Source organism: Malaclemys terrapin, chromosome 9 (assembly GCF_027887155.1).
Source record: "Malaclemys terrapin pileata isolate rMalTer1 chromosome 9, rMalTer1.hap1, whole genome shotgun sequence".
In the NCBI taxonomy this organism is placed as follows: domain Eukaryota; kingdom Metazoa; phylum Chordata; order Testudines; family Emydidae; genus Malaclemys; species Malaclemys terrapin.
Genome location: NC_071513.1, coordinates 48,452,117 through 48,478,611, shown reverse-complemented (window position 1 = coordinate 48,478,611; position 26,495 = coordinate 48,452,117). Strand labels below are relative to the sequence as shown.

Here is a 26,495-nt window from a genome sequence, read left to right as displayed (position 1 = left end):
AGTCCCATTCAATTACATCATGTAATGGCAGACAGCTAAAAAGTAACAAGTTTTTTAAGTGCATATATACCTATGCTAGAAGTCTAAATAATGAGATGGGTGAACTAGAGTGCCTTATATTAAATAAAGATATTGATATAATAGGCATCACAGAAACTTGGTGGAATGAGGATAATCAATGGGACACAGTAATACCAGGGCACAAAATATATCGGAAGGACAGAACAGGTCATGCTGGTGGGGGAGTGGCACTATATGAGAAAGAAAGCATAGAAACAAATGAAGTAAAAATCTTAAATGAACCAAACTGTACCATAGAATCTCTATGTATAGTAATTCCATGCTTGAATAATAAGCATATAGCAGGAATATATTACCGACCACCTGACCTGGATGGTGAAAGTGACTGCGAAATGCTCAGGGAGATTAGAGAGGCTATTATATTAAAAAAAAATCAATAATAAGGGGGGATTTCAACTATCTCCATATTGACTGAGTACATGTCACCTCAGGATAGGATGCAGAGATAAAGTTTCTTGACACCTTAAATGACTGCTTCTTGGAGCAGCTGGTCCTGGAATCCACAAGAGGAGAGGCAATTCTTGATTTAGTCCTAAGTGGAGCACAGGATCTGGTTTAAGAGGTGAATATAGCTGGACTGCTTGGTAATAGCGACCATAATATAATTAAATGTAACATCCTTGTGGTGGGGAAAACACCACAGCAGCCTAACACTGTAGCATTTAATTTCAGAAAGGGGGACTACAGAAAAATGAGGAAGCTAGTTAAACAGAAATTAAAGGGTACAGTGCCAGAAGTGAAATCCCCGTAAGTTGCATGGAAACTTTTTAAAGACACCATAATAGACGCTCAACTTAAACGTATACCCCAAATGAAAAAACACAGTAAGAGAACCAAAAAAGTGCCACCATGGCTAAACAACAAAGTAAAACAAGCAGTGAGAGGCAAAAAAGCATCCTTTAAAAAGTGGAAGTTAAATCCTAGTGAGGAAAATAGAAAGGAGCATAAACTCTGGCAAACAAAGAGTAAAAATATAATTAGGAAGGCCAAAAAATAACTTGAAGAAGAGTTAGCCAAATATCAAAAAATTAAGTGCATCACAAGCAGGAAGCTTGCTAAACAAGCAGAGGGGCCACTAGATGATCAAGATGCCAAAGAGGCACTCAAGGACAATAAGGCCATTGTGGAGAAACTACTGTCAATGAATTCTTTACATCGATCTTCATGGCTGAGGATGTGAGGGAGATTCCCAAACCTGAGCCATTCTTTTTAGGTGACAAATCTGAGGAACTGTCCCAGATTGAGGTGTCATTAGAGGAGGTTTTGGAACAAATTAATAAACTAAACAGTAATAAGTCACCAGGACCAGATGGTATTCACCGAAGAGTTCTGAAGGAACTCAGATATGAAATTGCAGAACTACTAGCTGTAGACTGTAACCTATCATTTAAATCAGCTTTTGTACCAGATGACTAGAGGATAGCTAATGTGACGCCAATTTTTAAAAAGGGCTCCAGAGGTGATCCCAGCAATTTCAGGCCATTAAACCTGACTTCAATGCTGGGCAAACTGGTTGAAACTATAGTGAAGAACAAAATTGTCAGACACATAGATGAACATAATTAGTTGGGGAAGAGTCAACGTGGTTTTTGTAAAGGGAAATCATGCCTCACCAATCTACTAGGATTCTTTGAGGGGGTCAACAAGCATGTGGACAAGGGGGATCCAGTGGATATAGTGTACTTAGATTTTCAGAAAACCTTTGGCAAGGTCCTTCACTAAAGGCTCTTCAGCAAAGTAAGCTGTCATGGGATAAGAGGGAAGGTCCTCTCATGGACTGATAACTGGTTAAAAGATAGGAAACAAAGGGTAGGAATAAATGGTCAGTTTTCAGAATGGAGAGAGATAAATAGTGGTGTCCCCCAGGGGTCTGTACTGGGACCAGTCCTATTCAACATATTCATAAATGATCTGGAAAAGGGGGTAAACAGTGAGGTGGCAAAATTTGCAGACGATACAAAACTACTCAAGATAGTTAAGTCCCAGGCAGACTGTGAAGAGCTACAAAAGGATCTCTCAAAACTAGATGACTGGACAACAAAATGGCAGATGAAATTCAATGCTGATAAATGCAAAATAATGCACATTGGAAAACATAATCCCAACTATACATATAAAATTATGGGGTCTAAATTAGCTGTTACCACTCAAGAGATCTTGGCGTCATTGTGGATAGTTCTCTGAAAACATCCACTCAATGGGAATCATTAGGAAAGGAATAGATAATAAGACAGAAAATATCATATTGCCTCTATATAAATCCATGGTAACACTTCATGCAGATGTGTTCAACCCATCTCAAAAAACGTATATTGGACTTGGAAAAGGTTCAGAAAAGTGCAACAAAAATTATTAGGCATATGGAACAGATTCTGCATGAGGAGAGATTAATAAAACTGCGATTTTTCAGCTTGGAAAAGAGACAACTAAGGAGGGATATGATTGAGGACTATAAAATCATGACTGGCGTGGAAAAAGTAAATAAGGAAGTGTTATTTATGCCTTCTCATAATACAAGAACTAGGGGTCACCAAATGAAATTAATAGGCAGCAGGTTTAAAACAAACAAAAGGAATTATTTCTTCACACAATGCACAGTCAACCTGTGGAACTCTTTGCCAGAGGATGTTGTGAAGGCCAAGACTATAACAAGGTTCAAAAAAGAACTAGATAAATTCATGGAGGATTGGTCCATCAATGGCTATTAGCCAGAATGGGCAGGGATGGTGTCCCTAGCCTCTGTTTGCCAGAAGCTGGGAATGAGCGACAAGGAATGGATCACCTGTTCTGTTCATTCCCACTGGGGCACCTGGCATTGGCCACTGTCAGAAAAGAGGATCCTGGGCTAGATGAACCTTTGGTTGGACTCAGTATGGCTGTTCTTTTTCCTACAATCTATACCCATTGATTCCCCTCCCCTTAACTCCCTCCTCGCTCCCCTTATTCTGCTACTGTTCTGCCCCCTAATATTTCTCCTCTCTGAGGAAGCATTCACATGTCTAATTTTTCTTCCCTAAATACTTTGATTACATTCCCCTCAAAATAAAACTGACCCCAAGACTCACAAATGCTAGCATCTTCTAGCCACTCAGTGCAAAACTTCTTTTGTCTTAGGTGGCGGCTTGTGAGAAACTTATCCTTAGTTCTGTTAATTGAAGGGTGAGTTCCTAACCAACAATCTCAATGAGCTCTGATTCATCTAATCCAGTGGTTCTCAACCCGTGGGCTGCTTGCAGCCCATATGACATCCTCAGGGCCACAGAGGTATAATATATATAGTGTGTATGGCCCACATAACACTTGAGACCTGCATATGTGGCCCATAATGGTAAATAGGTTGAGAACCACTGATCTAGTCATTTGTACCTCTCAGTTTAACAGTACAAGGCAGCAGAAGGGAACTGATTTTTGGCAGGGGCCTGTAACTCGGAATACTCTGGGCAAACAGCCGCAAATTTTGGATCACTAACGCTGCCCCCTGCCTGCATGAGGCACACCAAATTTGGAAGCAATCTGGTTAACCATTTGGATGTCAGAGCACTGACAAGAGTCAAGGTTTAAAGCATATAAACCAGGAATGGAAACCCTCTAGCTGCTTTTTTTTTTAATTGGGGCATGCACATTGTCTTGAACCATTCTCAATGTAGGTCTCCAAAGGTTTAGTGTGTACTATGCACTACCCTGAGGAAATGTGTCTAGAGTGTGCCCACTGTGACCCGCACCACATCAATAGTTTGATCTCTAGCTCTGCACAAATAAAAACCACCTAGAAACTGTTTGAAAATGGATTTTTTTCAGGGCTTAGATTGCTGCAACTCCCTCACACAAGTGACCCCACATCTGCGGCCTGAAGCCTATGCCCTGCGCTCTCCTGAGGCACACAAATTTGCAAAAGAATCAGACTGAACATTGATGTTAGAGAACTTTGAATGGGCAACCTTTAAACAGAAGTCAGGATGCAGCCTTAACTCTAGTGGTGTGGCTGCACCACTGTCAGATTGCACTCATCAGCAGAGCTGCCATAAACATCTACAGCCTTTTCCTGAAGCCCTTCACCAGAGAACTGGAGCTGGGCCTAGCTTGTTCCCAGAAACTTTGTGGGAGTCTTCCTGATGTGGAGAGCACTCACACACAGTCTACTGAGTCCTTAGCCAAGGACAGGGCCCAGAGGGATTGTGGAGCAGGTGTGAGGTGGATAGACTAAAGGGTCATGTTTTAGGCCTACAAACTTTGTCAAAAGACAATTTACTTTATACATTTAGCTTACTGAATTGCATCCTACAATATTTTCTACTTTTCAGAAGAGGCCAACAACTCAACACACACATGATGAGCAGCCTTATAGTATCAAAGCAGCATGAGGAAGAGCTGGGGATGGGAAAAGAACAAAAAATGTGGGTAAGGAAACAGATTTAAACTGTTAAAGGGGCAAGAGAGGTCATAAACAAGTGACTATATTCAGCCCTGAATTACAGTGCTTTCTACAATCCTGTGATAATCTATAGCCCTAAGTAAGCAACAGTTTTATTTTTCTTCCTAGATTGTCTCTCTACGTGAGATGTCAGTCTACTGCTCTCATTTTAACAGTTTATTTGAGCCAATGTGGGCTGCTTAGATTTTCAGGTCAGAGCTGAATTTCTCTGCCATCATCTTGTAGCACTACAGACTGTGTACAATACAGGCCTGATCCAACCTTCACTGAAGTCAATGGCAAGACTCCAATGTCTTCACTGAGAACGGGAGCAAGCATTAAGAGACAGGTCACTAGTGATACAATTACATAGGAGAGTTTCTGGATGAAAACGACAGGTGCCCTGGAAAGTACATAAATTCTGAGGTGACTCTTAGTTCATTACAAGAACAAAGAGAGGTATTGTGAGTAACACCAATATACTGAGGATTGGGTTACTTTTGCCTTGTATAAGCTGAAATCTCTGAATTTGTCTCATCAAGGTTAATATAGAACCAAAATTATCTACAGCTAGCAATTAGTTGACACTAATGAACACTATAGGAAGAGATTATATTTCATAGGGAATGGTGTAGGAGCAGAGATATTCCATTTGGAAATCTGAATGATTCTGTAGCTTCCAAGTTTCACCTGGCATTGATCATTTAATAGTTACCCAAACACATAGAGCAGATCTATGCAAAGGCTTTTGGAATGCCCACCTTTACCTACCCTTACCTTTACCATGGTGAATAGGATCTCCCCTCCCATTTATTCTGAAATAAAGGATCCCGTCCTGCTAGGTGGTGGAGTATAAAGTTTGTTTCCCACAGTATACAGCATCCCTGAAGCAGCAGTTGCATATAAAAGTTTCATTTTCCAGTGCGAATATATTGCTTATTGTACAGAACCCCTGTGCAAACTGGTGCTTGTCATATTTTAAATGCCAAACCATGCCCTGCTGCTTCATGGGTGAGGAGCCCAGCCAACACCCTTAGTCACTTTGCACTTCATACCACGCTGGCCTGGCTCCCGACCACAAGCTGATGTGGGGCTCCCCTCTGCAGGAGACAGCGGCTTTCAGGATATTACTCATAGAAAAGATACAGACTCCAATTACAGAAGTTGAAAGAATACTCACCTAAATAGTTAGAGTGCAACTTGTGTAGCAAGCAATTGTGGCAGAGCCAAGCCTCAAATCACTCTGATCCTGCTCATGGGCTGAAATACAAATGCATTTGAAGTTTTGAGCATGGATTGTTAGAAGGGGTTAACTGACAAAACAAAAACTGAAGGTTGGGTGGAAACAGCAGAAGTGTATCAATTAATAATTTCAAAATTAATTTCCTGATCTTGCAATCACACATGTGCATAACTTTACCCTAATGAGTATTGATTTCAAATTGGTTGGAAAGTTAGGCACGTGCTTAAAGTTTTGCAGGTTCTGGTCCTAAGAGGAGCAGGAAACTACCCTCTTCATTCTGACAAAATGAGCAGGTCAGAATTTCAGGTACTGTTTCAGGTAAACTGTTTGAGTTTACTGCCACCAAATGAATAGAATTATTAAAAAGCTGACATGTAGACTAATCAAGCAAGCCTGCAAATATGTGTCATCCAGCTGTCTTTGTTTTGTAAAGACAACCACGCAACTGGTATAAGCAACAGCCAGACCTTAAACACTTCAGAAATCAGATGTGACAGGGGCTTAATAAGCAGAAATATTCCTACATACTGAATACTGGTTAAAAAATCAAACTTGGCACAAAATAGTAAATCATACAGCAAGCTGCACACATGGCCTTTGACAACTGGAGAATCCTCTGTGGCCACTAAATGCCAGAGTGTTTGCAAAATGTGTATTGACCATTTCATACTAGCATTACGGATCTGAAAATGCACCTACCGTAGTTTTACATCTGGCTAAAATTAACTAAGCAATTTTGTTTTGCACCAATTTAAAATAATCTGCAGTGCTTAAGTGAAGCAAGGGGAAAAAAAACCCCGACAAACTCTTATAAAGTCAAACTGAGCAAATGAGCTTTATTAGAGACACCTTCCCGGCTCCAATCAAGCTTCAGAAGCTCATCCTTGGGACCCAATTGGTTCCTCAATAATAGTAGTTTGTTTTTTTCCCTCCCTCCACAGATTAACCTGTATAAAGAGCCCAAGGAAGTGATGCATGCTAAAGGGCAAAGGATGGATTTCACAGACACCAAGCTTAGCTACTAACACATTTCAGTGTGGCTGGTGGATGTACAACCAACCAACCACTCTTTCTGCATCTTCGTGTACACACGCACACAGAGCAGAATACCTACCACACAGTCTTATTGAACAGCGTGGGCAAGGAGTCAGCACTTCAGGCATAGCACATCCAATGTGGTGGTGTCTTGGCCCAGGGACAGGTGAGGAACAGTCAGAGAGGAGAGCTATGAGAAGAAATTCATGCAATGTGACGTTAACATGAGTATAGAAATGTGAGTGCAATAACTGAACTTAATGGGATTCCTGGGTTCAGCTCAATAGCCAGCAATTGACATCTGAGCTGGCTATTGGTGACAAGACACGTAGGTTTCTATTAAAGGGGAAGTTTTGGCAACTGACTTGACACAGCAAGTCCTGTCCTCAGTAAGATGCACATTCTTCTCCCTGTTTCAGTGCCTGCCTTTCCCAGAACCAGGCTTCACAGGGAATGATGTAAGAGCATCATTGCCTAGTCCCGGCAGCACGGGGTCCTCAGTTACTGCAGTTCCAGTCTCTCCCAGTGGTGTTGATTGTAGGGGAGATCCTCCCGTTCCAGCTGAAACCCCCACAAATACGGATTCCTTGCAGGATGTCCAGCACTGACAGGCCCTTGGGAGAAGGGGACCTGCGGCAGCTGCTGAAGCTATACCGCACGGAGATCTCCATGGCTGTGGACGACGTTTTCCCATTGCTTCATGGACTTGCTGATCATGATGTTGTCACAGAGGAGATGTTCAAGGTGAGAAGAACACTGGCACTCCATGCTAAGTGACCTGCTCAGGTCTAATGTCTGAGGCGTATATTCTAGTGAGGATTCTAACCCTAGAAGCAGTTTGAATGTGGATACTTGTAAATCTGAAAGAAAGGGTCTCAAAGGTGTGGGGAGCTGTAAAAGGGATTGTCAATGTCTTTTGGGGGTGGAGGAAAGTGTCATATTTTAAGCTCACTTTGGGAATTATTGGGGTTAGGACTACATTCCTTCGGGACTAGGCAATGATTGTGCACTGCTCTGTATGTGCACATGTACGTATACATGTGCATGCATATAAACCAAGACTTTCAAGTAAATAGTGATTATGGGTGCTCCTTAAAGGGGCAGGAGTTTCAGAAAGTGCTGAGTACCCACCATCTGAAAGTCAGGTGTCAAGCTGAGCACTCCAAACCACTGGGCACTTATGAAAAGCTTGACTGGAGTTCCAGGTTTATACTCTTGAAAAGGAATTGGAAAAACTGGAAATATTCCACTGAAGAACGAGGTGTATTTCCTCACACTCTGATTCTCTCCCCCACTGCAGGTAGTTGGGAGTCCTATCAGCAAGGATGATTGTACTGGCACAAGCTAGTGCAGATAGTGTGGAGCCCCAAGTGCTGGGCCTATGGGGAGAGACATTTGAAATGTAGTTGTAGTAAAACTGCCTGATGAGTTATATATAATGCTTAAGGTTAAAATAGGGAAGGAGAAACAACTGAAGGATACACGCTGCAGAGCTGACTTCCTTTTTCAGCTGCCCTCCCCAAGGGTAGAGACTGCTGAGTCTTACCTGGGGGCAGTGTTTTCAGGAGTTTTCTCTTGAATCAGCAGAGGCCACAATTCCTGCAGGTGGCTGCTGGACTCTATTTGAGTCATTAGGTGGGGCTTTGAAATGCTGCTATTTTTATTCTTACACAGCACACCCTTCTGTCTGGAGTGTAATCAGGGCCGGATTAACCTTTTGTGGGCCCGGCACCAAACATATTTGTGGGCCCCCATGGAAGCAATGGAGCATGGTCAGTCCCCAGAGCGAGGGGCCAGCCAGAGGCAATGGGGCATGGCATGGCAGGGGAAGCCCCGCTCCGTCCAATGCAAGGGCACTATTTACAAACCGGCAGTTGCCAGACGCACAGTGGCCTGCCCGGCCCTGTACTGCCAGCATGCCCCTTCCCCTCGGGGGCAGGCCCATGCCATACCACACAGCCCCCACCCCCCAGCGTCCCCTGACTCCCTATGTTCAGAGGCCCCCCAGACCCACTATGCCCAGCGCGCCCCCAGACTCACTCACAAATACACAGCACCCCCCACCCCCACTCTCTAGTGCCCCAACACACACAGATCTTCCCTGCCCCTTCACAGCCCAGCACCCCCGTCCCAGACTCCCTACAGACCCATTTCCCCAAGCCCTGCCTCCCGGCCACACTCCCTGCTGGGTGGTGACTGTGTCTGCCGGGCTGAGCCGGCAGCGCAGCCAGGGCTGGTCCCAGGGCCGGGAGTCGCTCTGGCCCCTCGGGAATGGCGTGAGCAGCCAGGTCAGGGCCTGCCCGGCCGGGCTCCCTCAAGATGCACTTGCCTGGAGGGTCCCAACCAAGCCCCTCCCCCACTGTCTCCTCCTTCACCTGGCTGAGACTGGCCAGGCTACTGCACCAGTTCCAGGCAGCTCAGCTCTGGGGAGACAGGCGGGGCCCCACAGGTGGTGGGAAGCAGAGACTGCTCAGAGCCAGAGGTGCACTGGAGTCCAGCCAGGGGGCCAAGAGGAGCAGGGGATGGGGCCAGGGAGCGGAGAGGAGCCCTCAGCCAGCCTGCGGGCAGGCCGAGAGGAGCAAGTGGTGGCCGTGGGGAGCCAGTGGGGTCTCGGGGTGCAGTGCAAGCAGAGCAGGCTGGGGACCCTTCTGAGCATGTAAACCATGCCATTGGAGCCATTGTAAACCCAGAACTGACAATACTGCAAGGAAGTCAGCATGGCAGCTCCCCCCAAGGAGCTGAATGTTAAATACTCAGTGGGTGTTGTAATTCTGGTTTGTTTGGTTTTGGATGGTTTCTTGGCTGGAATAGATAAGGTGAAAAGTGTTTTCATGGTGGGAGCACATACACACAAATAAAAGGGGGGAACAGCATGAGGAGGAAGGGGGAGTGGGTTGGATGAAAAAAAGGGGTGGAGCCAAGTAATTATAAAACTGATCTCTGGTGCTAGAGGCTCAGTCTCAGTTATTAGAATTTAGTGCTGGTCAGATTGCAGGTCAGATGCACATTTGCCCTTAACAGCAATTTTTAGGAAGCGGTGGCTATTTTATATGATGGTTGTTAATGGAATGTTGTAAGTCAACTTAATGTACTTTTTAGGGGATCTTTGATTAAAGTCCTTTGCTTTTATATTTACAATGGACTCTTGGCTTCTTTCTGCCCTTCCTCTGCTGTTTTCATGACTCACCACCCCCACCTCTTATGCTACAATGATAATGTGACTTTGTCATCAGCTCTAGGCAATACAATTTCAAATCTTACGCTATTTGTCAAACATGGTTTCAGCCTCATTCAGTCCATCCTAGGGTCTCACTCTCCCCCCCCCCCCCCCCAACACAACACAGCCTACCCCAGCATCCCATTGCATGTGATCTTTTTGCTTTCCTTTAATGGCTGATTAAAGCATCCATTCATGCACACCCAGGCACCACTGGGGGAGGAGGTGCTAGGTGCTGTAACCATGGCTCCCTCTTTGCCCAGAGCCTGCATTACACAGCATGGGTGCAGCACAGCTGCGGAGGGAGGCATGGGAACAGGAGGGATGCCCTTGAGAACTGCACATTTGATTACACTGCTCTTTTTGTTCTTGAAGGAAACGCTGAGTTTGAAGGAGCAGGAGGGCTCTCACAAGGCCTTCCATGCCATGCTGACCTGGCTACTGAACCGGGATTCATCCTCCATCCAGGACTTCTGGAGGGTCCTCTTCAAGGATTACAACCTGGAGAGATACTCCAAGCTCCAGCCTATTCAGAGTAGCTTTCCCAAAGGTCGGAGGGTGCTCAGACAGACTGTGAAAAGAATGAGTCCTTACCTAGCAGGCCCCTGCTCCATGAGGGTCCCTCCTCTTTAGGAACCAAGAGCTTCGCCTCTCGTACTCCAATTCCAGCCCCAGGAGAGGTGCAGAATGGCAGCCATCAGCCCAGGAATGAAGTGCAAAGGGAACAGGGTGGGAGGGGAGGGGAGAAGCAAGCAGTGATTGTCTCAGTAACGATCAGCGCCAAGGGGTGAACCTGCACCAGATCACTGGAGAACTTAAGAAATCTAGAGCCCCAGCAAAGCACTGGGCAGTTTGGAGTGTCCCCGCCCTGATGCCAATCTCTCTGCTGTCATTCTTTCCAGATGTGGATCTCAGCAGACAGCGCCGGGGGAAGAAACCACTCCCCATCCCCAAGACGTTGGTGCAGCACAAACAGCAGCCGAAAAGGAAAGCACCAGAGGAAAGGGACTCTCCCCAGCCAGCTCAGCCCTTGCTGAAATGCAACTCGAATCCTGGTACAGAGCCTCTTTCGCTGCCTGGCCCATGCTGGATCCTGAGCCGTGCTGGTGCACAGCCTCCCAAATCCATCAAGCAGATAGCTCACCAGGCCTTTCTTATGCTCACAATTCCCCCAGGCTCTATAGGTAACGAAGAGCAGCTGTCCTGTTTTGGACTTTCAAGGAGCTCTTCCCACTTGGGTCTAACAGCTTCTATCCTGGCTTCTTGTAAATATAAATATATGGAGATATCCCATCTCCTAGAACTGGAAGGGACCTTGAAAGGTCATTGAATCCAGCCCCCTGCCTTTACTAGCAGGACCAAGTACCAATTTTGCCCCAGATCCCTAAGTGGCCCCCTCAAGGATTGAACTCACAACCCTGGGTTTAGCAGGCCAATGCTCAAACCACTGAGCTATCCCTCAAGTAGCTCCCCATTCCCTCCACAGCTATCTAAATGGAGTGGGGAAGAGAGGTCTGCATTCTGCTGCCCAGCCAGGCAAGGGAGCAGATCAAACTCCCAGCTAGGGGCTTGTGATCAGGCAGAGATTTGGCTGGGCCTTGCAGGGAGATAGATGCCAGTTATCGGGGGGGGGCAGGAGGAGTAGGGAAGGATGAGATGGAGAATGTAGAAATGAAGAAGGAAATGGAAAGAATGGTGGAGAATCAGGGTGACTGGAAGAAGGGATGGAAGAAGAGAGGAGAAAAGAATGAAGATTGAGAATTTTAAGAATGGAGATAGAGGAGAGGAAAAGAGAACTGAAAGGAGAGAACCTAACAGAATGGAGAGAGAAAGGAAGGAAAAGTGGTAGATGGAAGAAGAGGAAAAAGAATAAAGAGTTGGAGAAAATGTAAGAAAAGTCACATTGGATATTTTTCTAAAACTCAGCTTTAGGATTTATTTGGGAGCAGGTCTCTGGCCTGTGCTCTACAGGGTGTCAGACTGGGTGATCACAATGGTCCCCTCCAGCCTTGGAATCTATGAATCTCTTTAAAGTTCATATAAATCCATAATATACATTGCAGAGAGATGCAATCATTTATTTATGGTCTTTGGACTTCAGATGAGTTTCTAAAGCTGCCCATTGTGCCCAGAGGTGTGCACCATAACTGCATGTGCAAGAAGGAATGTAACCACTTGCAATAAGGAGTTCTTACTGCTGAAATAGTTTCTCTTACACCCCAGCGGGTGCAATCTAAGCACCTAAGTAGCTAGATCTGTCTGCTCACGTTGGAGCATTCACCATCCCTGCCTACTGTTCCAGTTTCTTGTAAGGTTTCCATTATCTAACCAGGAGGCGAATTAAGGGCTCTTTCTAATAACATCCAATGTGTACCCTTGTCTCTAACCCATATTATAACCCCACAGGGACCCTGCCAAAGGCAAAAGCTGTAAAGAAACCAGAAGGTGTGGAGATCCAACGTTTCCCTCTGGGAAATGGTAAGTGATGTGTTTCCCCTCATTTCTCCAGCCCTGTTTGGAGAAATCTTTGTTGTTAGCACCATCCAGTAATGAACAGGCTAAAACCATTCCTGAGCTGGGTGTCACTGGGCCTCCTTCAGCATGGGAAGAGAATCCATTATCCTGCAGAGCAATGGCCCCTGTGAGTGCTAGTGGGTTGGCGTCTCCCATACACAACATTAGCTTAAGTAAAATGTCTCAGAGAAACAGCAGCTCCCAGAACCAGGAGACAAGTGCAGCACCACACAGGCACCTCAGTGGGCGAAGGGAGGATTCTTAGTGTTTGTGAAGCTAAAGGACTAGTAGCAATGGATTAAAAAAAAACAGCAAACCCATCAACTGCATGACCTTCCCTACACAGCTCTGCCAACACACCTTGGGCAAACCTTGCTCCAGAGCTGGGCTTGGCTGGTGTGCAGAGACTTTCAGTCATGCCCTGTAATGTGTGATATGACCAATGATTTACTAGGGACTAGACTGAGCCCACCAATCTCCTTTCATTTGAAATCGAATCCCTATTTAAACCCACCTCCCCAGATGCTGATCTCAGCAGGTGGGGAAGAGAGGTCTGCATTCTACTGCTCAGCCAGACATGGGACCAGATCAAGTGGCCAGCCAGGGGCTTGTGATCTAATGGAGATTGGGATGGGTCTTGCAGGGAGATGCAATCATCAGGGTTGGGGGAGCCCCCGATTGGGGTCATCAAGTTGTATTTAATGCCAGTTTTTAACATACACCTCTACCTCGATATAACGCTGTCCTCGGGAGCCAAAAAATCTTACCGCGTTATAGGTGAAACTGTGTTATATTGAACTTGCTTTGATCCACCAGAATGCGCAGGCCCCCCCCCCCGAGCACTGCTTTACTGCGTTATATGTGAATTCATTTTATATCGGGTCATGTTATATCGAGGTAGCGGTGTACTTCAAACCATAGCCCTCCCCCGTCCCTTGGGAGAATATATGTACAAAGGCCTCATGTTTCATTGATAATGACTGTTTTTAAAACCATAGGCATTCAGAGTATGGCTGCCTCAGTCCAGAGGGCTGTTACTGTGTCATCCAGTGAACTACCAGTGAGCTGCGGGGCTGTAGAAGGAATTCTCATCAAACAGGTGTTTGAGTCAGGTAGATATGCCAATGTTCTTGGGCCAAGAAATCATGAACTTGGGGCTAGTAGTGACTATAATGAGAGACACAGCTAAGTATCTAGGGAGTTAAAGAACAGTTCTCATGACAACAATATGGGCCAACTCCATTCCAGGTTTCCCCACTTCCTAAGAACAGCCTGGTTCCAGGGGACAGATTTAGTTCAGGTTAATCAGTGTGAAAGGACCCTCCTTCTTGAAGCTAGAAGCCACCCAGGCAATTATAGGTAGGGCAAGATTTCAATGCATGCTGGCAGAAGGGCTAGTAGGGTGGATGGTGAAGCCAGCGGGGTGGGCATGGGGGGGATTAGCAGATCAGACCAGCCAGAGGGCTCTGTAAATAGCATACACTGGTGGAAAGTGTGGATGGCTGTGGGAAGAAGAACAGAGACACAGATAGGGTTAGCATTTGGGGAAGAGCTGGGATATTGGGGGATGGGGAAACCCACAAGGGAGTCCCACTTCAGGTGGAAAGTGTAGCGGTACTGTAACCCTGGACTGGGAGACCCCCTCCTCCTAGCATAGATGGTCTTTAATTTTTTAAAAGTCACTGGCAGAATATAAACAAACACAGCCTTCTGGCTACCCCCTGCCTGTGTAAGGAGGATGGAGTTGTGAGCAGTAGTTGTTGTGATGTGGGCATGTACGTAGCATCCTGCCATGGTGCACAAGAGTTATTTTTGCAGCAATGTGAAGTAGCAAGTGGCAGCAGGACCCAGCACTACACCTTGCTGGGCCAGCTGGACAGGTGGTGTTCTGCCCCATGATTCTCACTAACAGGCTGCACATGGCAGGGTGCACGGCTACCAGCCACTGCCCCTGCTGTGCTCTCTGCCCTATCACTGGGATTTGGCCCTTGAAACGTCAGCATATCGTGTGGATGATTCTTGACAAAGCCCATGCAGGTCAGATCCTTCATTTACCTGCCAAGCCTTGGGCTCAGGATAAAGTTCCCTGATAAGAGTGCATCCCATCGCTAGCAGCTAAACAGGGACCTGAACTCCTGCCTGCCACATTTTCTGGGGTCCGTGGTATCATCAGCTGCTTCAGAGGAAGTGCTGACTCCTGAACTGGGCCCTGGGAGGGAAACAGAGAAGATGGTTTTCAAACATTTCTAAAATGTAATGCTTTTACACCTGTTCTGCTTGAACTCCAGCATCCTTACCACGTTAACAATTAAACCTTCCCCTGCACCTGAGCATCGTTCGAGCAGCATGTGCATGTGCTCCCAGCACACAGCTTACATAAGCGAGAGTGTCCTCTCTTCCAGGGGGCTCCAAGAAATGTGTCAAAGTTGGAGGCGAGTTTTATGCACCAAGCAAGTTTGAGGAACCTGGGGGAAAGAACAAAAGCCGAAGCCTGAAGCCCAGTGTACGAGTCAAGGGATTTCAAGGGCCCCAATATGTATGCTTTCAGCAAACATGAGTTGTTTTTACATCTTTGTTCTGTTTGAGTCCTCTTTGCAGTAAGGGGTTTCACACGTTGTACTGGTTCCACCCATACAGCTTAGCTCAGCCTTGTCCTTTTTCTTCATAAACTATTAAGCAGGTTTGTGCTTGGCTTGGCCATGGGCAGGTCGGGCAGACCTCGTGCTGAATGTGAAAGGTCTGAATGGTTTTCTAACCTTTCCCTACTCTCTGAACCAGCTTGGCCTAAAGTGCTGTCAGAGCAGTGTTCTTCCTGCAGCACAACAGCTTCTCCAGCCAGTTGGCACAAGTCCGACTCCATTGCTGGAGAACACAGGATGCTCTAGAGTCTAGACCTAGCATCCATCTGAGATAGGACATGCATCTATGGGATGTGCATTTATACATCCAGTCTGATCACAGCAGCATTTCCTGCCTCACCCCCTGTCCATCTCACTCTGCAGAATGGGGAGCTGAAAATAAACTCACAGAGCAGCCTCCATGTCACCCCTGTTCACACCGTGGATCAACCCCTCCACCAGGTAAAAACCCTATTGAGGAGCTTCTCTTCTCTTCCCCTCTGCCAGGAGCAGGCAAACTGTTTCTGTCCAGTGTCACTCCTTCCTCCTCCAGGGCGAATTTTCCAAATGTTGTGCAGGGCCAATATCTCGTTTTCATTGATTCTCTCGTGGTGGATAGCAGTGTGCCTCTTTGCTGCACCACCTTGTCTCCGTGAGAGTGAGATTCTCCTGTTGGGCCTCACGGTGCTGCATGGAATTAGTACATGACTCCTGGAAGTCTCTGGTTTCCTCAGTGTGGTAGTCTTGCTACCAGAGAGGGGGAGACACAAGGGCTTGGTCAGGACAAACATTTGCTAGTGAAAAGCCTCCTGCCCTGGGAAAACTGGAATTCCCCAGAAGATTCCAAAGTGAAACAGCCACCATTTCCATCCACTGCCCAGCCCAAGAGCTCCCTGCTTAACTGACAGTCTGTGTGTGGGCACTAGACCTACATGTTGAAAGCGTAAAATGGGGAAAGGTTTTCGGAGGTTCAGAGCTTCCCTGCAGGCTGTCAGACATGTTGTATATAACCCATGGAGACAAGTGTCTGTTGAATTTGTGGGATTCTGGAGCTTGGAATTAAGGATGAAGCGTTCACTGCGTTAATTCTTTGCCAGATCCCCAGCAAGGAAGCACCTGCCAGGTGTAATGTCTCCGAAATACAATAGACAGTATCTGGCCACAGAAGTCAAGCAGGCTTGTGTTATAATACTACATCTGCCAGCCAGCTGTAACACATGCTGTCCCCTGAGCATTCACCTCCCTTGGCTGCTCAGCTCTGTATTCTGTTTAGTCATCCTGTAGTGAGAAGAGAGAGGTATTTTCTGAAGTCCAGGATACTAATGTTTTGCTCCAGCTATTAGTTTTGTGACATCTGATAGCAAGGATTCACCAATTGGTCACCTATGCTGGAACATGACCCTTTATAACAGACCAAATCCAGTTTGTCCTGCAGTATACTGGATTGCACTGTGCTAGTGTAACAGATCACCATAGTTGGAGTGAGAGAGAAGTTGGCTTTGAGTTTCTGTACTTTTGCTTTCTGTTACATCGTGCGCTATTTGCCTCCCTGGGTCAGAAGAACGATGATGAATGTGCAGTGTGCAGGGATGGTGGGGAGCTGATCTGCTGTGACGGCTGCCCCAAAGCTTTCCATCTGGCCTGCCTTGTGCCCCCACTGACAGAAATTCCAAGGTAATAACAAGCATTCCCAGGCACACTCCCCACAGCGAGTATTTACTGCTCTATCACCCCATCAGCTCACTCTGGCCCAGGGGTGGGGGGGAAGATGCAGGATTTTCAAAGTGCTCAGTGTTGGGCTAAAAAAATGCTGAAATAATTTTGCATTATTTTGCCTGATTTTCTTAACCAGATTTAAAATAAAAACCAAAACTTATTGTCCTAAATATAGGAAGGCTTCCCTCTTCCCTAAATATAGGATTTAGTTGGGGATTGGTCCTGTTTTGAGCAGGGGGTTGGACTAGATGACCTCCTGAGGTCCCTTCCAACCCTGATATTCTATGATTCCTACAGAGGCAGAGACCTTGGGTACTTGTAGGGCCTACATGCAGGGCCAGGTCCTTAGTGGGTGTAAATCTGCATAGCTTCATTGTAATTCATTGCTGTTTACAGAACTAACCACTAGCCAGTACTGTTGCTTTACACAACTGTGACCAATCAGTTGAGTCGCCAGAAAAAATCCCTTGTATCTATAAGAAAGCACCATTGCGGTAAATGCAGGTTGGCTTTGCATTCTCGTTTCTTTTGTTCCCCCTAAACATTTGCTTACCTATTTCTTTACCATGTGACTTTGGACAGCGGGACATGGAGGTGCATCTCTTGCTCAGCTGGGAAAGTGAAGCAGGACCAGCACATAGAAGAGAAGAGGGCCAGAGAGCCACCATCCGAGACACAGGTATAGCTAGGAGCCTTGCTTCACCAAACTTAGCCACGTCCAACCACTCCTCTATCGATATCCCCACACCGCTCTTCTCCTGTGCCCTAGATAGAAATTGGGCAAAATGAGAGGATTATGTTCCAGGTGCTGTTGGGATTACCCTGCCTTGTGTGTAATGTGACATGTGAAGCCCCCTATGGCCACCCTCCTCTGCCCCTTGTACCTAAACAAGAAAGGGTGGGCAAGATTTTGCTCAGAGTTTTTGCCCAGTCTGTTGGGATGGTTCTATGGTGACCAGACAGCAAGTGTGAAAAATCAGGATGGGGGTGGGGGGTAATAGGAGCCTATATAAGAAAAAGACCCAAAAATCAGGACTGTCCCTATAAAATCAGGACATCTGGTCACCCTAGATGGTTTGCTTCCCTCAGTAGGGACGAATTCTTTGAGGGTGTCAACAAGCACATGGAGGAGGGTGATCCAGTCAATACAGTGTACTTGGGATTTTCAGAAAGCCTTTGACAAGGTCCCTCACCAAGAGCTCTTAAGGAAGCTAAGTGGTCATGGGATAAGAGAGAAGGTCCTCTTTTGGGTCAGTAAGTGATTAAAAGATAGGAAGCAAAGGATAGGAATAAATTATCAGTTTTCACAAATGGAGAGAGGTAAAGAGCGGGATCCCCTATGATCTGTCCTGGGATGTGTGCTGTTCAACATATTCATTAATGATCTGGAAAAAGGGATGAGCAGTGAGCTGGCAAAGTTTGCAGGTGATACAAAATTATTCAAGATAGTTAAATCCAAAGCTGCCTGCAAAAAGTTACAAATGTATTACACAAAACTGGTGACTGGGCAACAAAATGGCAGATGAAATTCAACATTGATAAATGCAAAGTAATGCACATTGGAAAAAAAAATAATCCCAACTGCACATAAAATGATGGGCTCTAAATTAGCTGTTATTATTCAAGCAAGATCTTAAAGTCATTGTTCATAGTTCTCTAAAAACTTCAGCTCAATGTGCAGCAACAGTCAAAAAGGTGAACAGAGTGCTAGGAAATACCAGGAAAGGATAGAAAATGCCACAGTGCCATTATATAAATCCATGTTATGCCACATTACTGTTTCCAGTTCTGGTTTCCCCATCTCAGAAAGGTTATAGTGCAACTAGAAAAGGTTCAGAGAAGGGCACAAAGGTGATCAAGGGAATGGAAAGGCTTTCATACAAGGAGAGACTAAAGATTAGGACTGTTCCATTTAGAAAAGAGATGGTTAAGGGGGGATGACAGAGGTCTATAAAATCATGAATGGTGTGGAAACAATGAATAGAAAAGTTCTATTTACCCTTTCCCAAAATACAAAAAACAGGGAACACCCGAGGAAATTAATAGGCTTAATAGATTTAATACAAACAAGAGGAAGTACTTTTTCATATAATGCACAATTAACCTGTGGACTTCATAGCCAGGGGATGTGTGAAGGCCAAAAGCATAACTGGGATCAAAAAATAATTAGATAAGTTCATGGAGGATAAGCTATTAGCCAAGACGGTCAGGGACCCAACCCCATGCTTGGGACAACCCAAAACCTCTGACTACCAGAAGCAAGGGGAAGAAGATGAGGTGGATCACTCCAAATACCCTGTTCTGTGCACTCCCCCTGAAGCTCTGGTACGGGCATACTGGGCTAGAGGGACCATTGGTCTAACCCAGTACGGCCATCCAGGAGACTGAAGTGCCTCTATACAGAACTGTCCTCAGCAGATCCACCTGCAGGGGCCTGAGGTGCCTCCTCTGGAGGGACTATCTAACAACACTTCTGTTTGTGCCTAGAAGGGTCTGTATGGACAGAGGGCAGCTGGAGACAGAGAGAGGATTCTTATCAAAGAACCCACGCCAGGCTCCGATGCCTCATTCACCTTCAAACAACCTCTGCCCCCTGCGCCTTCCCACTCACCAATGCCAGTGGTAATGCCAGCCTCAACCCTCCAGCTGCTGTCAAGTCTGGGCCTGGAGAGACAGCTAGTTTGTTGCTCTGCTTTTCATGTGATTTTCAACCACCTTACTCTTTAAAACCATGGTGTGCACAGTGTTCAGCTTCAGAGAGTATGTTAAGCATATCTGAGTTGGCTATAAGGCATATTCAGCTTAGCCCCAGCACTACAAATGTACCCCAAAATACTCCCTGGAGTTGCTACCCCAGTGCTCAGAGCAGCAGGTGTGGGGTCAGTGCATGTGTCCTGTAAAGCAGAGCATGCACCATGCCTGCTGCAAAGTGGGGGAGAGAGGGCAGGGAGAGGAGAAGGGGCCAGTGGCAGAGGAGGCACTGCACCTAAAAAGGAGGTGGGCTGGGAGGGATAGTCAGAGCACATATACCCAAGACTCAGCAGGCCCCATGACTGATCCAGAATGTGAGTGTGATGGGATCCCCCACAGTGTGCAGCCTGGGACTGTGGGATCGCTGTGCCCCCTTAATGCTCTCCTGCCTGGGCTGTCTCTCACAATGCTTTGCTAGTGACCAGCAGCAAACCCCTTCGGGTGCTGTTATCACTCAGCACAAAAGCATGTGGAGCCCCCACCCAGCTAGATTGCATGAATGCTCCCAGAGTCACTCATGAATAGGGTGACCAGACGTCCCAATAAAATCGGGACTGTCCCGATATTTAGGTGTTTGTCCCGTGTCCTGATCGATCTTCGGTTGGGACGCTGCACTCTGCCTTTTTTTCCCTCCGCCGGCAGCACTCAGCTGTTCTTGGCTTTCTTTTTCCCCCCTCTCCTCTGACTGCCAGTAGCACTCAGCTGTTCTCGGTTGTTGTTTTTTTCCCTCTCCTGAAAACCAGAGGCTCCCCCACTGTAAACTGATCCACACATTGCTACCAGTCTGGACCCAGCTAGACTTGCATGTCAGAATGCAGAGTGAAAGGAAAAGATACAGTGGTTGTTACTTCTCTGCTCTGTCATTATGGTGATAAGCATGGTGTAAATACCTAGATGTTGGACGTATGCATAGCTACGGGAGGGTGCATAATCGCCTCTGACTGCCGGCAGCACTCGGCTGTTCTCGGCTTTCTCCCCGCCTCCTCTGACTGCCAGCAGCACTGGGCCACACTAGGGAATTGGGAGAGGGAGCTGTTTGTGTCGTTACACCAGTAGCACTCGGCTTTTTTTTTTTTTTTTGCTCCACCGGTGACACCCCGCCCTTGTGTCCCAATATTTTCTTCCTGTCATCTGGTCACCCTACTCATGAATTACACAGAGAAAGGCACCAGAGGCAAATCCCCCCAGCTCCCAGCACTGTACCTCAGGAATATACTGTCTTGCACTGCTCAAGATGGGCAATGCAATTTATTAATTGGTTCACCACTTCAACAATGGAAAGTGGATATACACCAGCCTTTGTCAAACCTGAGCAGATTTGCCACACACTTCATACAAATTCACTGGTAAAGATAAACAGTAAAACAAATGTATTGACTATAAAAGATAGATTTTAAGTGATAGGCAAAAAGTCAGAGTTAGTTACCAAAAGAAAAGAAATATAAGCATGCAGTCTAAACTCTCAACCCTATTAGATTGGGCAACAACTAGATCAAGCAGTTTTTCTCACCCATTGGATATTGCAGTCCTTAATATACAGATTTCACCCTTGAAATCTGAGCCAATCTCCTCTGTTGAAGTCTTGTCTTCTCAGTATCTTAGTTGCTTGCAGAATGGGTGGGGGCAGGAGAAGGGCCCAGTATGTGTCCACTCTGCCTGTTTTATACCCTCAGTCCGTGTGCTTGGAAAACACAAGTACAGGCATGTCTGGGGGCATTGCTGAGTCTCCCGGCAAGGTTGAGCAATTCCCCAGGTGTGGCCTCATGCAGGTGAGTCATTGAATTGTAGTTCCCTTGCTGAACAAAGGTTGTTGATGGGTTGTTTGAAACCCCGCCCGGGTGTTGATTACTTTTCTTGCTGTTGCCTCTGGGGAGCTAATGTCTGGCTGATTCCCCAGTTTACAGCATGTTTTAGTGACAACCATACTACACAATCTCATAATTTCATATGCATTAATGATATACATATATAGATAGAGAAATGACTCTCAGCAGATCATAACCTGATACCTTACAAGGCATGCTTTATATGTAAGATCACAATTATATAAAAATGAGAAATATGGGGGTTACAGGATGCTCCCCCAAGGTATAGAATGTCACAGTGGGGCTGAGAATAAAATCCAAATTCTCCACCTTTCCTTTCCACAGAAACTGACAGTTGGTGAGAGATGTGGAGTCTGCAGGGGAGGAGGAGACATGACCTACTGTGCCCAGTGCTTCAAGGCCTTCCACGCCCATTGCCACTTCCCTGCCCAAGCAGAGCGGCTCAGGTGAGGTGCACAAGTGCAAAGGCATTGCCCACCCGGCTGTACCTGATTTAATCCAGATACAGGTATTTTGTCTATTATTTTACAAGGGAAAAGTTACACTTGCTGGACACTGCTGTTCTCCAGTTTCTTAAGATCAAAAGTACATTTGATTCTCTCAAATCTCTGGTAGCTCCCCATGACTCTGGTACTTTGCACTCATGCTCTATGTTCCAGCCCCCATGCACATGCACTATATTCCACTAAGGGGTCTGGCCAGTCTTTAGAAGCTGAAGGCTACTGGCTTGCTGTCAAAGATGGCACTGAAATTCTCTATACTGTCTTAAATCCTTCATAGTACTCTGCCTCACTTATCTTTTCTGATCCAAAATAGCAACATATACAAAGACTCTCCTTAATTTTTCCAGTCTGCAGGGTGATGCTTTGACTAGGATCCATAATCTTTATCTTCTGTTCCAGTGAAACCTGGCTATGCAAGTCCTGCTCTGGCAGCTCTGGAACCAGTGGCCTGGAGGGAACAGTGACCTCAAATAACCCTGCACTAAGAGCAGTAAAGGTCAGTACAGTCAGAGCCTTTTCCGCAGTGCATGCAGAAGTCCTAGATGACTTTTTTAGGGCTACTTAGCAAAGTGCGTTTCAGTGGGAGCAACCTCTTCCAGCAGATGCTTAGCCCTCTTGTATCATCTGCCATCAAAGACTCTCAAAGCACTTTACAAATACAGGTATACTTATATGGACATATACCTATCTCATAGAGCTGTAAGGAATCCTGAAAGGTCATCGAGTCCAGCCCCCTGCCTTCACTAGCAGGACCAAGTACTGATTTTGCCCCAGATCCCTAAGTGGCCCCCTCAAGGACTGAACTCACAACCCTGGCTTTAGCAGGCCAATGCTCAAACAACTGAGCTGTCCCCCTGTGAGGTAGGAAAGCTCCAGCTTCTTTTACAGATGATGAAATGGAGGCAGAGACATGTTGTGCTCTACCTGGATCTGTGGGGGAACAGAATCCAGATCTTGTGCTTTAACCACAAGGCCAACCTTTCTAGCTGATCGACGTCTTCTGTAAAGCACCATACACATGCCTAGGGCTAGAGTATAACATGCTTATTATAAGAGTAACAAGATTCACAAGTTCCCCTGAACTTAGTACACAGTTCCAAGTCCATCTGGTTAAGGGAATCCCCTGTACAGCCTGGTATAGACTGGAGGTCAAATTTTTAGAAGCCCTTTTGAGAATGTTACCAGAGAAGCACATATCGCAGTATATCACTTCATAGACACTGCCACACTTACTAACCACTCTAATGATTGCAGAGAAGACATAGCCAGTCACCTTGCCAATATTCACTCCAAGAACCTCAGTCATTCAGGACCAGAAGGGACCATCATGCTAATCCAAGTAATGAAAGCATAACCAGGAGTGGCCACATTTACTGATCCTCCAATAATCTTCAGAGAGCCACAAGACACATAACCTGGCCCACAGGGCAGCGCCTGCTGGAGAGTAGGGATTCTGCCCTGATCTCCCCCCAACAGGGCTAAAGCCCTTAGACCTCCTTCTCTGCAGAACAGAAACCACTAGTCTCACTACACCACCACAGGGCAGAAGCCCTGAGCTCTCCCCCTCCCCCCGCCCAGTCTGGTAGGCAGAAAATGGGGGAAGGGGCTCTGCAAGCCACATTTTACCTGTAAAAGAGCCACAGGTGGTTCACAAGCCACAGTTTGGCCATGCCTGCCATAATCATCTGTGTAACATCCCTACTCTGGCTTAGGTTCTTGTGAGTTTAGCACCACTTTGTTCCCAATTGCCTCACTGTCTTCTAAACAAACTGCATGGAGCAACCAGGGCCGGCTCCAGACACCAGCCGAGCAAGCTGGTGCTTGGGGCGGCAGCTTGTAGGAGGCGGCATTCCGCCCAATCCTAGGGCGGCACGGCCGCTTTTTGTTGTTGTTGTTGTTGTTGTTGTTGTTCCGCTCCGGCCGCCCTGTAGGGGGCAGCGGCATGGAGGACGGGAGTGCCCTGCAGCAAGCCCGGCAGGGTAGCCCACATCCTTCCCTCCCAGCTGACCGGAGCGGTGTGGAGCCCTCCCGGTAGGGGGCACAGTGGGAGGGGCCGCATGGCAGCGCCCCGCTGAAGCCCTGGCCGCCCCTCTTCTCTCTCTCTCCCCCCGCACCCGCACCCTCCCCCTCCCCCTCCCCCCGCTAGCCAGGGCACATTTGAAGGGCAGGGAGTCTCCCTGCACCCTGGCTCTGGCCGCGCCGCAGGTTTTTTTTTTTTTTTTTGCTTTGCTGTTCTGGCCGCTGCGGTTTTTTTTTTGTTTTTGCTTGGGGCGGCCAGAAAGCCAGAGCCGGCCCTGGGAGCAACAAGTGTCTTTAATTCTCAGTAACAGATGAGCTTGACTGGAATTGATTCTCCTCTTGGTTACAGAAGGCTTATGTTGGTATAACTACATTGATAACAATGGTATTACTCCATCATAAACCAGTGTAACTGGGTAGAGACTCAGACCCATTGTGTTTAACATTTCACCTTCATGTTGGGAAACTGAGCAGTCTGGCCATGTTCTGGATTCCAGGCAGTGGAAGAATCTGCTGGGAATGACCCGATCCTGAATAAAGAGGAGTTGGACTCTCTCCTGGGTGAGGTAATAAACCATTTCATCTTCTCATCTCTCCAATTTTATTTTATGCAAGAAAATAGTCCACAATCTGAATAGAGCAGTTCCTACAGGTCCTGGAATTCACAGGCACTCCACTCACCTCTGTTTGCAAAGGCTCCCTACCCAATCCAGGCCTAAAGGCAGCTGGGTCCAAGTGCAGAAATACTGCAACACCTTCAGCAGTCCAGGTATGACTGCACTGAATGGGCAATCCTGTGTCAATGAGTATTCCCTGTAAGCCTTGCTGCGCCATCAGAAACCCCTGCTGGCAAAAGGTGTAGGTTAGGGCTCCTGGGGAGCCAGCGTACAGGCTGAAGCAGGATCAGAGTCTGAACAGGCCCATTTACAAGGCTGATAATGCGTAAAGCAGGTTTATTTTTGTATACTGTGTTTGAAATTGGTGCCCATTAAAGTGGGGACAGAAAGCAAAGGCATGCACATGCAAGTGCCTCATATAGCCAGATGAACCAGTTCTCCTAATCTTCCTCTCTCATTTGGAGAAAATCTTCTTACTGCCCTCATGAAGCCCTTCCTTTGCTTTCCTGAGATGCCCTAAATACACACTACCCCTTTGTTGCCTTTGTTTTGTCTTCCAGAGCTCCTTTGATGGGATCCTGCAGTGGGCATTCCAGAACATGTCTCGTCCACTCTCAGATACTCACGGATTTTTCTCTTAGCTCCTGCTGTAATTGAGGACATGTCATACCAACTTGTTGCCCTCCATCAGGGCCTCCCAGAGGGGAGGGCAAGTGGGGCAATTTGCCCCAGGCCCCGGGCCCTGCAGGGGCCCCGTGAGTCCTGGCCGAGAATCCCTTCCCTGGCTATTCACCCGGCAGCAGTCCGGGTCTTCGGCGGCACTTCAGCAGCGGGCCCTTCAGTCGCTCCGGGTCTTTGGCGGCATTTCGATGGCGGGTCCTTCAGTGCTGCTGAAGACACGGAGCAAGTGAAGGATCCGCCACCGCCGCCGCAGACTCGGAGCGCCGCCCGGTGAGTACAAGCACCGCAGCGGATGGTGCCTTTTTTTTTATGTCCGCTCCCCCGCTTTGCCCCAGGCCCCCTGAATCCTCTGGGTGGCCCTGCCCTCCATACATTGGACTTGACACTAATCATCTTTAAACATCTTATGCCGACATCTTGGGATATACAGGATTTTCCCATGTTGAATCCTTGTTCATTTACTTCCACTTCTACCACTTTATTACAGTGCTAGGCTGGTTTCAAATTAATATAATGAGAGATTCAGGGTCTAAGGGTTTCAAAAACTTCACTTCCTTAATCTACAAAGGATCATATACCATCCCTTGGATTTTTGTTTCCCTGTGACCCTTTCTTTCCCTGTTGTATTCACAGTCCATCTGCTAATATATTACTGGATTTATCTCACAGGAAAATTGCTTAAGAGCTAGTAGGATTTTTTCAGTTTTGTTTATTCCTGAGTATAGGATGTAGATTTGTTCTCATTTTCCATTAAAAATAAATCTGTATGCTCCCCTTAATCTGAAATAAAAGGCATCTAGAGTGACTGAAACATTCATGTTCTTTAGCCCTTTGTAATTGGGAACACGACAACACACAAGAGAAGGGAGGAGTATAAAAATATTGCTAGAGCATGCAGGGGTGTAATCAGGAAGGCCAAGGCACAATTGGAGTTGCAGCTAGCAAGGGATGTGAAGGGTAACAAGAAGGGTTTCTACAGGTATGTTAGCAATAAGAAGAAGGTCAGGGAAAGTGTGAGACCCTTACTGAATGAGGGAGACAACATAGTGACAGAAGATGTGGGAAAAGCTGAAGTACTCAATGCTTTTTTTGCCTCAGTCTTCACAGACAAGGTCAGCTCCCAGACTGCTGCACTGGGCAACACAGTATGGGAAGGAGGTGAGCAGCCCTCAGTAGTGAAAGAACAGGTTAAGGACTATTCAGGAAAGCATGACATGCACATGTCTATGTGTCCAGACCTAACGCATCCGAGGGTGCTGAGGG

At 46.7% G+C, this 26,495-nt stretch overlaps 1 protein-coding gene across 4 annotated transcripts; it reads left to right on the top strand.

The window, feature by feature from the left end:
• Positions 1–4,432: 4,432 nt before the first annotated feature.
• On the top strand, positions 4,433–26,017 carry AIRE (autoimmune regulator). 4 transcript variants are annotated; one of them, XM_054038948.1, is made up of 15 exons: positions 4,433–4,479; positions 7,364–7,514; positions 10,363–10,537; positions 10,890–11,042; positions 12,394–12,465; positions 13,500–13,613; positions 14,904–15,037; positions 15,504–15,581; positions 16,681–16,793; positions 17,418–17,514; positions 19,323–19,535; positions 21,737–21,858; positions 22,315–22,411; positions 24,432–24,500; positions 25,112–26,017. In XM_054038948.1, the coding sequence occupies exons 1-15, from the start codon at positions 4,439–4,441 to the stop codon at positions 25,190–25,192; spliced, it is 1,710 nt and encodes a 569-aa protein (XP_053894923.1). In that variant the 5' UTR covers positions 4,433–4,438; the 3' UTR covers positions 25,193–26,017. The 4 variants fall into 4 exon arrangements, with proteins under 4 accessions (XP_053894923.1, XP_053894924.1, XP_053894922.1 ...); XM_054038949.1 differs by having other exon boundaries at positions 16,678–16,793; positions 19,323–19,457; XM_054038947.1 differs by having other exon boundaries at positions 16,678–16,793.
• Positions 26,018–26,495: the final 478 nt, after the last annotated feature.

Excerpts from the sequence above, each read along its gene's own strand:
- AIRE (XM_054038947.1), top strand. The coding sequence starts at position 4,439 with ATGAGGAAGAGCTGGGGATGGGAAAAGAACAAAAAATGTGG. Across the intron at positions 16,794-17,417 it reads CCACTGACAGAAATTCCAAG|CGGGACATGGAGGTGCATCT; the intron begins GTAATAACAAGC and ends GACTTTGGACAG. Across the intron at positions 19,536-21,736 it reads TTTGTTGCTCTGCTTTTCAT|AAACTGACAGTTGGTGAGAG; the intron begins GTGATTTTCAAC and ends TCCTTTCCACAG.